This window comes from Globicephala melas, chromosome 1 (assembly GCF_963455315.2).
Source record: "Globicephala melas chromosome 1, mGloMel1.2, whole genome shotgun sequence".
In the NCBI taxonomy this organism is placed as follows: Eukaryota; Metazoa; Chordata; class Mammalia; order Artiodactyla; family Delphinidae; genus Globicephala; species Globicephala melas.
Window position 1 is genome coordinate 131,424,810 of NC_083314.1, and position 12,919 is coordinate 131,437,728.

The 12,919-nt window shown below is 34.8% G+C and overlaps 1 protein-coding gene across 5 annotated transcripts in view; it reads right to left on the reverse strand.

Moving 5' to 3' along the window:
- PDE4B (phosphodiesterase 4B) overlaps window positions 1-12,919 on the reverse strand; it is a 592,044-nt gene that overhangs the window by 393,891 nt on the left and 185,234 nt on the right. The window contains exon 1 of one of the 5 annotated variants that reach the window (XM_030865865.3): window positions 3,303-3,989. The exons of the other annotated variants lie outside the window; for them this stretch is intronic. Within the exon in view, the coding sequence (XP_030721725.1) occupies window positions 3,303-3,538 (236 nt within the window). The 5' untranslated portion in view covers window positions 3,539-3,989. Of the gene's footprint in view, window positions 1-3,302; window positions 3,990-12,919 lie in introns of those variants that run through there. 5 annotated transcript variants of the gene reach the window in all.

Genomic DNA, 12,919 nt, shown 5'->3' on the forward strand with positions numbered 1-12,919 from the left:
GTATTTTTATCCCCCAAATGAAACTTAAATGAGATAATACATGTGAATATTCTAGTAAAGAACCTAAAATATAGTAGATGTTGGAATCCATGCTGATCGTATCAGCATTTTTTACTTTTCTTGCTCACAGCAGTGCTCAATTATACATGATGAGTGAAAAAAAAATCCTGGGACTGGTTAATAATGATCTTTATTTTCATGCAAGTTCTTATAAATTTTTTCTTTATATCCATTGAAGACCCCAAAAATTACATATATATATATATATATATATATATATATATATATATAAAATACATATATAATTCAATACCTGGACTATGAAGTAGTAAGACTGTGTACTAAGTGAGGTTATAGAACTGCTTTCTCCAGAGTCTTAAAAATAGGCCAGATTCCCATATGTCAAAGATGGAGCAATTGTGGTCCTGCTCAAGGGTAAAAGGAAGCAATGAGATAATCACCCAAATTCCTTCCAGATTTAGGATTGCGTAAATACTCTGATTAGTGACAACACATTGAATATTTACTATTTGTCAGATATTTTAAAAATAATCCCAGAGTCAGTATTTCACAAGTGTTTCTTAAATCTTCTACCATTAATCCACACTTCATCATAACTTGGGTTTTCAAAACCAGAACTACACATTCATCTGACCAACATATGAAATCTACAAATAACTGAAGATAAAAAAAAAAAAAGTTCAGTGGGTTTAGATATAAACTGCATCCTCTGCATTGTTTAGCTTCATCATGAAAATTACTTTAATTTCAATGCTGGAATCAAAACAATCCAGTCTTCTTAAAAGATATCTACTGTAAAGTAATAACATGTTTTTGGAGACTTCTAAGTGCATATCTTGGAATTTCTAACTTAAATGCAAGGTTTGGAAAATACCAATTGTTGATCGTGAAAGAATGGTTACATTTCATCATGACAAAGAGGCAAAAATAAAGTACTTATGCTCTTATTTCGTCGTGTAAATTACATATGATGCTTAAAAACAGGAGCACATAATTTTTAGGATTAGTGAAAAAGTCATTCAAATACATATGTGTGTATTTTATGAAAAGAAATTTTCATTGAATGTTTCATGAAAATAAGTTTGAAAAATATTAAACATGCACTCAGATAAAACAACAGAAATAAATATAAATATAGACTTAGGAGTTAAAACAAACTGTGATACAACTTTTCTAAGAAACAGAAGAAGAGTGTGTGAGTTGGTAGGTAAAAACGGGTGAAAATGAATCATGGTCATAATTAAAGTTATTTTATAAGTTTGGTGGTTAGTGGATTCTTTAAACCTACATTATGGTACATCATACTAAAGTCATGTGTTTTGTTTTTTAGCAATTTGCAGAAAATTTTTTTTAACTTAGCTAGAAAAAGATCACTTTAATAGCATAAGTTACCTCAAATACCATTTAATTGTTCTTTGTGTAATGTGCTGCAAGAAAACTTGTATAATGCAGGGGTGAAATTGGCTCTTTAGTCATTTTAAAATTTGGGTTCTTTTGAAAAGAAAAAATTCAGTATTTATAGCTCTACCTTCCTAGCACATCAAAAATCTATTCTAAGTAAAAGAAAGGTCATGTTATTATATTCAGAAACTCTACAATAAGGAAATATTACCAAGGTTTTATGAAGATTTACCACTATCTGAAAATCAGTTATTTAAAATTAAGTATCCTTCTTGTCAAATTATTAACCCAACTAGTAAAACATATGAGTCTATTATCTAAGTATATGTTTTCTCACCTTTATTCCTTTTATGAGAACTAACTAACAATATACCTATATACCTTCTCCTATTCAGTTACACTACTTAGCAAACTATGTGAAAATACACACACATTAGGGGTGGGGTAAATCATGAGACAGAAGACTTCCTCAAATCACTACATACTTATATATAAACCTTCTATTTATTAAATGCTACCACTGGTAGGTGTTGAAAAACTAACCACGTGGACTCTACAAATATGAGATTACAATTAAATAATAAGATTTAACTCATCAAAAAGATGACCAAAAAATGTTCCCCAATAAAGCAATTATGTGAACAACAGTGCATTGTCAGAAAACAAAAATAACCATATCATTTTTAGCTAGGTAAAGTATGTGTACTGGTTTTAACATGTGGTGTCCATCAAAGGCAAGTTACATATTTCCAGGGGTAACTTGAATTTGCCAATATACTGTGCAGTAGATTAGGCAGACAAACATTTCAGACGAGTAAAAACACAGAATTCAAGTAAATATTAATTTTTGAAAACCAGATATCCTCAGTTTATAATGTTGGTTGGCAATCTAGTATGCAGTCAAAATCCCTGTGCTAGAAATGTCTTCAAGAGGTAATAGCTCCCTGCACTGCTATGGTCCCTGGTAAATAAAAATTATAGGTACCCAATTTTGAAAGGTATATTAATCTGAAAGAAAATATAACCTTCAAAGAAATCTGAAAAGGCCTACCAAAGTTTTAAAATTTCTTTTGTGCTTTTCCCTGTATTCGGTTATTATACTGGTTTAAGGAAGCTACTCTCTTGTACATAACATATATATTAAAGGTGGCAGCCTCAATACAGTTTTTACAGAGGGTTCTGGAATTTACTTGGGCATTCCCAAGTAAATTGGGAATTTATTTATTATCTATAAATTTTATGTCACTTCTTTACAACAAGAATTTCTTAAAGATAATAGCAATTTGAATCATAAATAAAATTAATTAACCATGTAATTTCAGAAGTGGGAACTTAGTTTTCCCTTGCCTTAAGTACTGTAAAGATAGAGGCGATAAATCAAAACCACTAGTTTACATACTACAAAAAATGGCAATGCTGTAAATTAAGTTTGACTTTATACATTGTCTCAAGAAATGAATCCAAACTAAGATTGAATCACTTATCCCTGTACCAAAAATATACTATTAAAAAACATCATCAACAAAAACCGCAAGATACACACAAAAAAGTCAGCAATCACCTCAACAGAGATTAAACAAAAAAACTGAATTTTTATAACTCCTTCAATACTCGGTTGCCCTAGAATTAGCTAGGTGTTTTTTTTTAAAGCAGTAATTTTAAAGACTCTCTACAGTGAGAGGCTCATTTTATCTGGAAACAGCTAGTGGCACAGTGATATTAACGCACAGAGCACTATGTATTCTTCAGCTGACCTGCTCGCCATTCATCTCACACATGTGTTCTGTATTATGAACAAAATTCAAATATCCTATTTGCTACATTTCTAAATCACTGTTGCTAATGAAAAGCACTCCAGACACCTCCAAGTCCCATCTTACCATGTATGAGCCACAGTGAAGCGACGACGCTGCCGAATGCTTTTATTCACCAGCAACTTTCTGAAAAAGCATGGTGAGTTCCTTGGCGAACTGCGTGGAGAAATTTTAGGAGATGTAGGTCTGTTTCCCGGTAGTCTCGGAAGCTCAAGTTCTAAGTGCATTTGCTCCTTGAAAGTCTTTATGTAAACCTCAGATTCAAAAGCAGTAAGTTCTTTTGAAGAATCTTTTGCTGTCATGTCTTATATGGAGTGCTGGCTTTCACCATCCAAAACAAAAACCTCAAACATAGCAGGGACACAGCTGCAGGTTAGGAGGCTGGTAAGTCTGCAAACTGTTCTCAGTTTAATTTAGGAAGCTGTGGCTCCAGTGTAGGAGCTGCTTAGAGCAAGAACTGCATAATCGAAGAATGGCAAGTCAGCCTGTCACAAGGAGCTTTATCAGCCTGGCTTTGCCTCTGAAAATGCGCCAAAGTGCTTCCTATGTCAGTAGCCTCCTTGTGGATGAGGTCTGTCTGCAAGCTACACACTGACACTCGCTGAATTCATTCAGCTGAATATATCAACTCATGAAATATTCATGAGGGCTTCTGATAAATCCTTTGCATGTATTTTTTAAAAAAATCTTTTCAAACATGCTGCATCCACTAATGGATAGTAAGCAAAGCCCAGTCACCTATTTTTGTTTGCACAAAGAGCAGAACCAGAGCCCATCCAGCACGTGCGATGTTTAAAGTCTTCATTCAGAATTATCTTTCTCTGTAATGCACACAACAGTAACTCCACCTACCAAATGCTTATTGGCCCAGGACTATTTAAACAACTGCACTCTGTTTCCCCCTCAACAACACCCTCCATTGCCCAGATTTTCACATTTGTGAAGCCACGCTCATCATCAGTGAAAACATTAAATCAGGGATTGTCAAAAAGCCTAGCTAAAACAGCCCCCCCAAATTCCATTCCTGAATGAAAGAGCTGATTTGCTGAAGTTTTTTTTTTTCCCTCTCCCCTCCAAAAGATCCCAAACCACATCCCTATAGAAAGTGTCAGCTAACTGGAAAACATTAGATTTGGTTCATTCCCCTAAGGAATTTAAAGACTAATCTTTAATCCAATAAAAATTGCCCTCATTCTTCTGCTTAACTTCATTGTCCCTGAGGTGCCCACAGCAGCCACTCTCTGTTAGATGTAAAGTCACTTCTGAAAGTCAAAGTTCCCTAGAATGGAAATGGAGGTAACAACCAGGAGAGATGAATGCTCCCCGTCACACCTGCAGGGTCCAAAGTCAAGCATCATGCATGTGTGTGTGCACGCATGCACGTGCAGGTAGATGTACACAACAGTGTCTGTGTGTGGGTATCTTTACTTGCTAGTGTGTGTGTACTTGGTTCACAAGGGCATGCCAGTGAGACATATGGGCAGGGGAGTCCAAAACAATGTCTCAAGTTCCAGATCAGATCATTGTAACCTGAAATATCATTTAGAAATATACTGGCATGCAGCTTCTACACTTTAAAAGAAGTAAAAAGAATATTTTAGTGCTCGAAGTGTACAGATGCTGTGAAATTCTGTACCTGCAATGTCTACTACTAGGGCCAGCCTGATCTCACACAAATTTGGCAAAACAGAACTGGGGCTAGTCAATGTGAGTGACAGTGAGGAATGATTCACAGTAAGACTTCAGTGAAAAAGCAAGAAATTCATTTTTTCCTCTAAGGCGTGAGAACTTCCACCTTTATAAAATCATTTACATATGTCATATACTCTGGCTGAATATCTAAAGGGCTGAATAAAAGCAGACAATGACCTGTGTATAGGAAAAAATAAACCCCACTCTAGCCCTTGGGGGAAATGGTTTAAACTTAATAGGAAGGATTTAAACTCCAAGTTTACAAGTACTGCCTTGGAAGGATATAAGTATTGCAACAGTACCCTAAAATATATTATGAACAAAGGCAAAGTCATGGAATTTTAAAGTTTGAGTGAATCCCAGTAATCACCTTGTTTGGCTCCTGATTTTAAAGACAAGGAAACAGACATAGAGAACTTCAGTGACTTGTCCAAAGTCCTGTTTGTAGTTGACATTAGAGCAAAAGCTAAAACCAAGGCTTTCTGATTCCCAGTTGAATGTTCTTACATTATACGATAAGAGAGGTCAACATAGTCATTTTGTCCAGCAAAGCCCTAGCACACGCACTTTATATATTTGAAGATATTTTAACTGCTCTATTTGAGAATAAATTGTTAGTAATGTCATGAGAGAAAATATAGTTAAAGCTATCTATTATTTACTGCATTATGAAAACAAAGCTAGGACTTTCTTCCAACAATAATGGGATATAAAACTGGAATGTGAGAATGTGTGAACCTGCCAATATTCAGAGTGACTTATCTGCAAAAAAATGAAATAGCAATTTGAAGTCTTATTCACTTTTTAAGGCTGCCAAAACACAATAAGCATTTCAGGGATTTTTAAAAATAATGGCTCTCAAAATTATGGCAAATTTCACCACCCAAATTTAGTATGTGAACTGGGATTCAGATAAGGAAATGTTGACATAAACTTACCTAAAGCAGCATAGCGGTACTATTATAATTACTTTCTAATTCTTACTGTCAACTTACGTGACATTATGTGACACTTCACATTATTCTCTCTTTGCCTACTATGACAGCCAATGTCCCAGTTAAAGAAATTTTGAGAACCATCCTAAGAATTAGAATTCTCAAAAATACGTAAAGTCGGTTAATTCTACCTACTCTAAATAACATTTAGGAATACCAAAGACAGCTAATTGAAATACAAAACTTAAAAGATAACCAGACTGGGCTTCCCTGGTGGAGCAGTGGTTGAGAGTCCGCCTGCTGATGCAGGGGACACGGGTTCGTGCCCAGGTCCGGGAAGATCCCACATGCCGTGGAGCGGCTGGGCCCATGAGCCATGGCCACTGAGCCTGCGCATCCGGAGCCTGTGCTCCGCAACGGGAGAGGCCACAACAGTGAGAGGCCCGCGTACCGCAAAAAAAAAAAAAAAAAGATAACCAGACTGTTTCAAAGTCTGAATTAGTTACCTCTAAGAAAAGGAAATGCATGTTTACAGATATATGCACAAAAGTTTGTTTCTAGAGTCAAAATACTATAGAAAAACTTGATACTGTGTTAAATATTGAAATCAAAGATGAATATAGATGGTAAAAAACAGGAGATGGTATCTAAGAAAATGTAAAACAAAAGCACAGTAAATGCAAATAACACCCTGCCATAGTTTAGCGAAGAATATACTGTTTTGAGAGAGAGAGCCAGAGAACAGGAGAAAAAGCCAAGAAGAAAGCAAATGAGTTATTGTGCCCTTCTGAGTGCCTCGGAAGGAGCTAAAGAACCATAGTGAAAACCCTCCTGTCCGCACATAATGCTTAGCTGTTTCTCCTCAAAGGGAGAAATGAGTAACTGAGTCAATTTATTAATGTGCAGATAATTCACCTTGGGAATTACTTGAGAATTCCAATTACAGCTAGGTCTCAATTTTAAATAATGAAATTCCTGGTATCCACATCCTGTCAAAGCAACAAGAATCAAGAATTATCATCATAAAGTATCATTCAAGGATCTGAATAGAGCTTTATGGTCAATAACAGTCAATAATGTATTATGTATAAATATTATGGACAAATCAAAACGTTGATTTTTCATTAAATTGAAATGGAAAGCAAATTAATTTCAACCAAACAAAATGATAAACTTACAGTGCAAGTATTATAATAGTTAAAATGTTTTTTTAAAGGTAACAGCTTTGTAATCAATTTATTTTAAGTGAAAATAATTGTACTCTTTTTATATTCAATATTTTTCAGACTTTAAAAGTTAACTTGGAATATATTTCCTCTGAACTGAGTGACTAATTTTTAACTAACTGTTCTTATAAAACTAAAGTATTTTAAAGGCATAAAACTACTGATTCTGTGCAATAATATTATACATAACAGTATTAAATGCAATATAACATGGCTCACATCTACTGTAAATACAAAGCTAGAGATTTGAAAAGACAGAGTTTATTCAGAAGTTTCTTTTTAAAGAGGAACAGATTTAAGACTGTCAATATTAACAGTTAAATTACTGTGGATTGTATCTTTATTTATATCATTATTCAGTTCTCTTTATTTAAAACAACACACCATCTGAGCACCGCCATTAGGCTCTACTCAATTGAGTAGAAAATACACAAGCTCTTCCTTCAGTCAGACAAGGTAGTAAGTAAATACAGAACAGCAAGAAACAACTGTTGCCTCTTTCAACAGAATACCCTACTCACCACAGACAGCAACTCATCCCAATTTCTCTATTTCAGTTAGCAGAAATGGAACTAGAGAATTATTCTAACATGATTGAAGAAAAGACAACATTCAACTGAATGAAAATATTAATAGTTGTCTAGCCATCTTGGAGAAGAACAATTAGCTGACTACTCTTAAGAATTAAGAGATTATAAAGAAGGAATTTACATTTATTGCATACCTCCTGGACGCCAGATATTATTGTAAGCATTTTTAATAAGTTGTTTCATTTGGTTCTCATTACAAACATATCAGACAAGTGCTATTGAAATGCTTGTTGGACTTCTCCCTAGTATTAAACCATGAGGTCTTTTAGGGCTAGGTTGAGTCTTGTTCATTTCTAGAACATGGAACAGAGTTTGGCACAGAGTGGATACTCACTAAATTTTGTAGACCGAATGCATGTTATTTTGCCCATTTTCCAATGAGAATATCAAGACACAAAATTGCATAGCATTTAAGGAGTTGATCCTACACCAAGCTTTTTATAACAGAAGATACCTAATGAGACAGCAGAGGGAATGCAGGCTCCTAGGGTGGTCTAGTCATGTCACTAGAAGTATATGTTCACAAGTACTAAATGCTTTGAGTCTGAAGTTATCTAGCGTGTTATTTTTATACGATGATATGAAGGCTTCACTTTTATCCATATGATACAATTAATTACTCATCATTAGTAAACTGATGTTCCAGAAAGATCAGTTTTAGCCTTAACCACCTTCAGTGTCACCTGAATCCTAGAGAGGAAGTGGGAAGCCTGTACTCTAAATGCTTGAGCATGGTATCATAAAGTTCTCAGAGATTATCCTATTTAAGAAACAAAAACACTCCAGTGGCTCCACATTACACTCAGAGTAAGAGCAGAAGCCCACACAATGGCCTAATGTACTCCACAAGCACTGGATTCATCTCTCAGAATGTTTCATAGTATACCATAGTACATATTTTCATTTGTCTCCTGAACTAACCTATGAGCTCTCTAAGGACCTAAGCTATCAATATTTTACTTATCTTTGTATCTCCAGAGCCTGAGATTGCATCTTGATTGATTAGCATTTATTGATGGAAAATATGAATAGAAAATTAAGGTACTGCCCCAAATCATGTTCTCCTGTTAGTCTCAGATTTTTCTTTCTGTCTTGAAAGCTAGTTCAGTCAATATCCTAACTTCTTATACTTGATCTTACACAGGATTTCAAAATGAACTTCCTAAATCATAGCCATTTGGCTATGTTTTGCCATTTTAACTAGCATTTCTTTGTTCTTTAAAAAATTATTATTATCATTATCATCATTATTATATTATTATTAATATCCTCACTGCAATGCAAAAGCAGAATACCTATGCATTGCAATCTCTGTTCATTTGGTGGTATACAGGCAGGACAGACTTGCTATGCCCTCTCTTCACACTGCTTTCTGGTTTTGGCAGAGTAATTAGGTGCTTCTTTCACAAGGCACATTCTATGAAGGGAGACTGCAGAGACAAAAAAAAACTAAGGGAGCTCCTCTCTTTGTTTCTCAGGTCATTGTTAACATCAAGATATATTAGCAAGGATGAGTCAGATACCTATATGCAAGGAGAGAAACTCTTCCCTTGGTGTTTTAAAATCTGCATCAAAAGAGGGTACTCCAGTTCCCAAAGATAATACTAACCTGTCAGCAAATTACCTTAAAGGGTGATTTCAAATGAATACGATATTAGGGACATATATGTTAAGTACAAAGGCACATTTGGGAAAACCTCTTTCTCTAAAATGAGCTTTCATCTTTTTGTTACTTTCCACCCTGTCAGCAGTCTTCTATGAAACATGTAAGAAAAAATGGTATAGTATTAATCTACAGTTTAAAATTTTAAATGTAAATAATTATCTCTGTAAGACCAATTAATTATGATACTACAGAGATCATAGAAAGAGTACAGCACACATGAAAATTAAGTCAAATTCATTCCACTGCTCTTAAAAAGAGAATAATTTTCAGGGATCCATTTTCTATTTAAGTATACATTTGCAAGCTAAACAAAATTTTCCTAAATTAATATTTTAATTGCATGAGTCTAAAAAGGGTACAGAATACATATCAATATGGAAAATATTTCCAGAATAGTGGGTTAGATCAAGATTGGCTCACTTAATTTCAAGATTTGTTTACTTATTACACATTTTGTTAATTTTAAATCTATTCATATTAAATTTTTTAAATTCAGTAACATTAATAATGATGGCTTTTTGACTCAAAATTAAGAAAACAGAATTTTATCTACCAAGAGTGACTAGTGTTAAGAATTAACTCAAATTTAATTTCATATAAATATTTCATATCATTAACACTGTAATATTAGCATATGTAAAATTCAAGACTGGAGACATATTTATATAAGCATGCTGAGCTTTGTAGCAAACACTTTTAAATAAAATATATATTTTGGGGGCTTCCCTGGTGGCACAGTGGTTGCGAGTCCGCCTGCCAATGCAGGGGACACGGGTTCGTGCCCCGGTCCGGGAGGATCCCACATGTCGTGGAGAGGCTGGGCCCGTGAGCCATGGCCGCTGAGCCTGCACATCCAGAGCCTGTACTCCGCAATGGGAGAGGCCACAACAGTGAGAGGCCCGCGTGACACACACACACACACACACACACACACACACAAAAAAATATATATATATATATATATATTTTGTAAAGTTCCCTTGGCTACTCTTTTATTTCCTTTGCTTTATTTTAAAATGTATCATACAATATGATTAACATGTTTGGTGCACTGTTCTATGAAATTTAACACATGTATAGCTTCATGTAACCACTACTACAATCAAGATACAGAACAGTTCTGTCACCTCCCAAAATCTCTCTTGTGCTGTACCTTTATAGTCATATTCTCCTCCACTCCTAAAAGATGGCAAGCCCTAATCTACTCTCCATCACTATAATTTTGTTACATTTATTAATAGCTCATTCCTTTTTACTGCCAAATAGTATTCTGCTGTATGGATGTACCACAGTTTGTTCATCCATAGAAGAACACTGAGCTGTTTCCAGTTTGGGACAATTACGAATAGACCTGTTATAAACGTCCATGTATAGGTCTTTCTATAAATATATGCTGTCCTTCCCCTATTGTAAATACCCAGGAGTAGGATTGCAGGCTCATGCGAAAGTGTACATTCATCTTTACAACAAAATGTCAATCTGTTTTCCAGAATGGTTGCTTCATTTTGCATTTCCATCAGCACTCTATGAGAGTTCTCAGTTGCTCCACAGACTCACCAGCACCTCTTTTCATTATTTTTTATTTTAGCCATTCTAATAGATGTGTAGTGGTATCTCATGCTGATTTTACTTTATATCTCCCTAATGGTTAATGTGATTATCTTTTTGTGTGCTTATCTGCCATCAATATATCCTTTTTGGTAATGTATCTGTTCAAGATTCTTGCCCATTTTTTAGTTAGGTTGTTTCTTTTTTAACAATTGCATATTCTTCCCCAATCTGCCCACTAGTATTTACTTTTCAGAGTTCTCAAATAGCAATCCACGCATTTTATCCAGGATTTAAAGCTGTATTCAGTGGTTGAAACAAAATGGAATGTGATTACTCCCAACTCGCCTGGAACCAGAACCTTTAATAGAACACAGTCGTCCCTCAGTATGCACAGGGGATTGGTTCCAGGACCCCACACAATACCAAAATCTGCAGATGTTCAAGTCCCTTATATAAAATGCTGTAGTATTTGCATATAACCTATGTACATCCTCCTGTATACTTTAAATCATCTCTAGATTACTTATGATACCTAGTACAATGTAAATACTACGTAAATAGTTTTAAATACAATGTAGATGCTGCGTAAATAGTGTAAATCGTTGGTAGCATGCAGCAAATTCAAGTTTTGCTTTCTGTAACTTTCTGATTTTTTTCAAAATATTTTCAACCTGTGGTTGATTAAATCTGTTGATGTGGAACCCACAAATCAGCAGTAGTACAAGCAGTAACATTAGTTACAAAATCTGAAATTTTCAAATTGATTTTATAGTTTATAACACTTTTAATTAATCAGTGCTCTTTCCAAAGCCCCCAATGTTTACATTCTTGACTTTGCTGTTTCTTTGCTTCTTGGGGCTTGCAGCTTGGCCCATATTCAAAGCTCACTCTTGCAGTGATTAGTCCTCCATGCCACCACTGGGGCAAGGCAGTGGGGCGGGGCGGGGGGCAGTAACTTATCATCAAGGCACAGCAGAAGGTTTCATGCTTTTTGTGGCTATTGAAAGAACCCCTTCTAGAAATGGACTCTAGGTGACTCCCATTCTGCATCTCCTAGCCTCTCAATCTGTATCTTCTTTCCCCACTGCCAGCTGTGGCACCATGAATACCTCTTAAAGAAACCTGATCTTTTTGCTCCCTCTCTTTACTTCTCTCTATTATTTCTACTAATTCATATACTCTTCAAAGATACACTTACTGAGTAGGTACTATGTGCTAAGAATATGATTGCCTATTTTCCTTGGTAAGCCCGGGTTATTGCTTGAAATTTGCACACTTGTTACTAACATAATCTAACATAATCACAATTCTAAAAAACTCCATGCAATTTTAATTTTATCTGCCTTAATCAGTTTTTAAATTATTTTAATTAACTTTTTAAATTTATTTTGCATTTGAAGAATCTTTTTTTCTATACATATAATAGTAAGTCATCACTGGCATGATAGTACACTTTCTGAGAAAGCTTCAGCATCAGACTTACAATTCCTTTCTTGTATGTATGTGCCACACAAAATATTTTATGCTCTTAGAGAGTAAAGGCCATAATTTATTTTTTGTTTGTTTGTTTTTGTTTGTTCATTTCAGTATAGGTTATTACAAGATATTGAGTATATCCCTGTGCTATACAGTAGGCCCTTGTTGTTTATCTATTTTAAACATAGTAGTGTGTATATTTTAATCCCAAACTCCTAATTTATCTCCCCCTCCAATCCCCTTTGGTAACCATAAGTTTGTTTTATATGTCTGAGTCAGTTTCTGTTTTGTAAGCAAGTTCATTTTTATCATATTTTTTAGATTCCACAAATAAGTGATATCATATGATATTTGTCTTTTTCTGTCTGACTTACTTCACTTAGTATGATAATCTCTAGGTCTATCCATGTTGCTGCAAACGGCATTATTTCATTCTTTTTTATGGCTGAGTAGTATTCCAGTGTGTGTGTGTGTGTGTGTGTGTGTGTGTGTGTGTGTGTGTGTGTGTGTGTGTACCACATTATCTTTATTCATCTGTCACTGGACA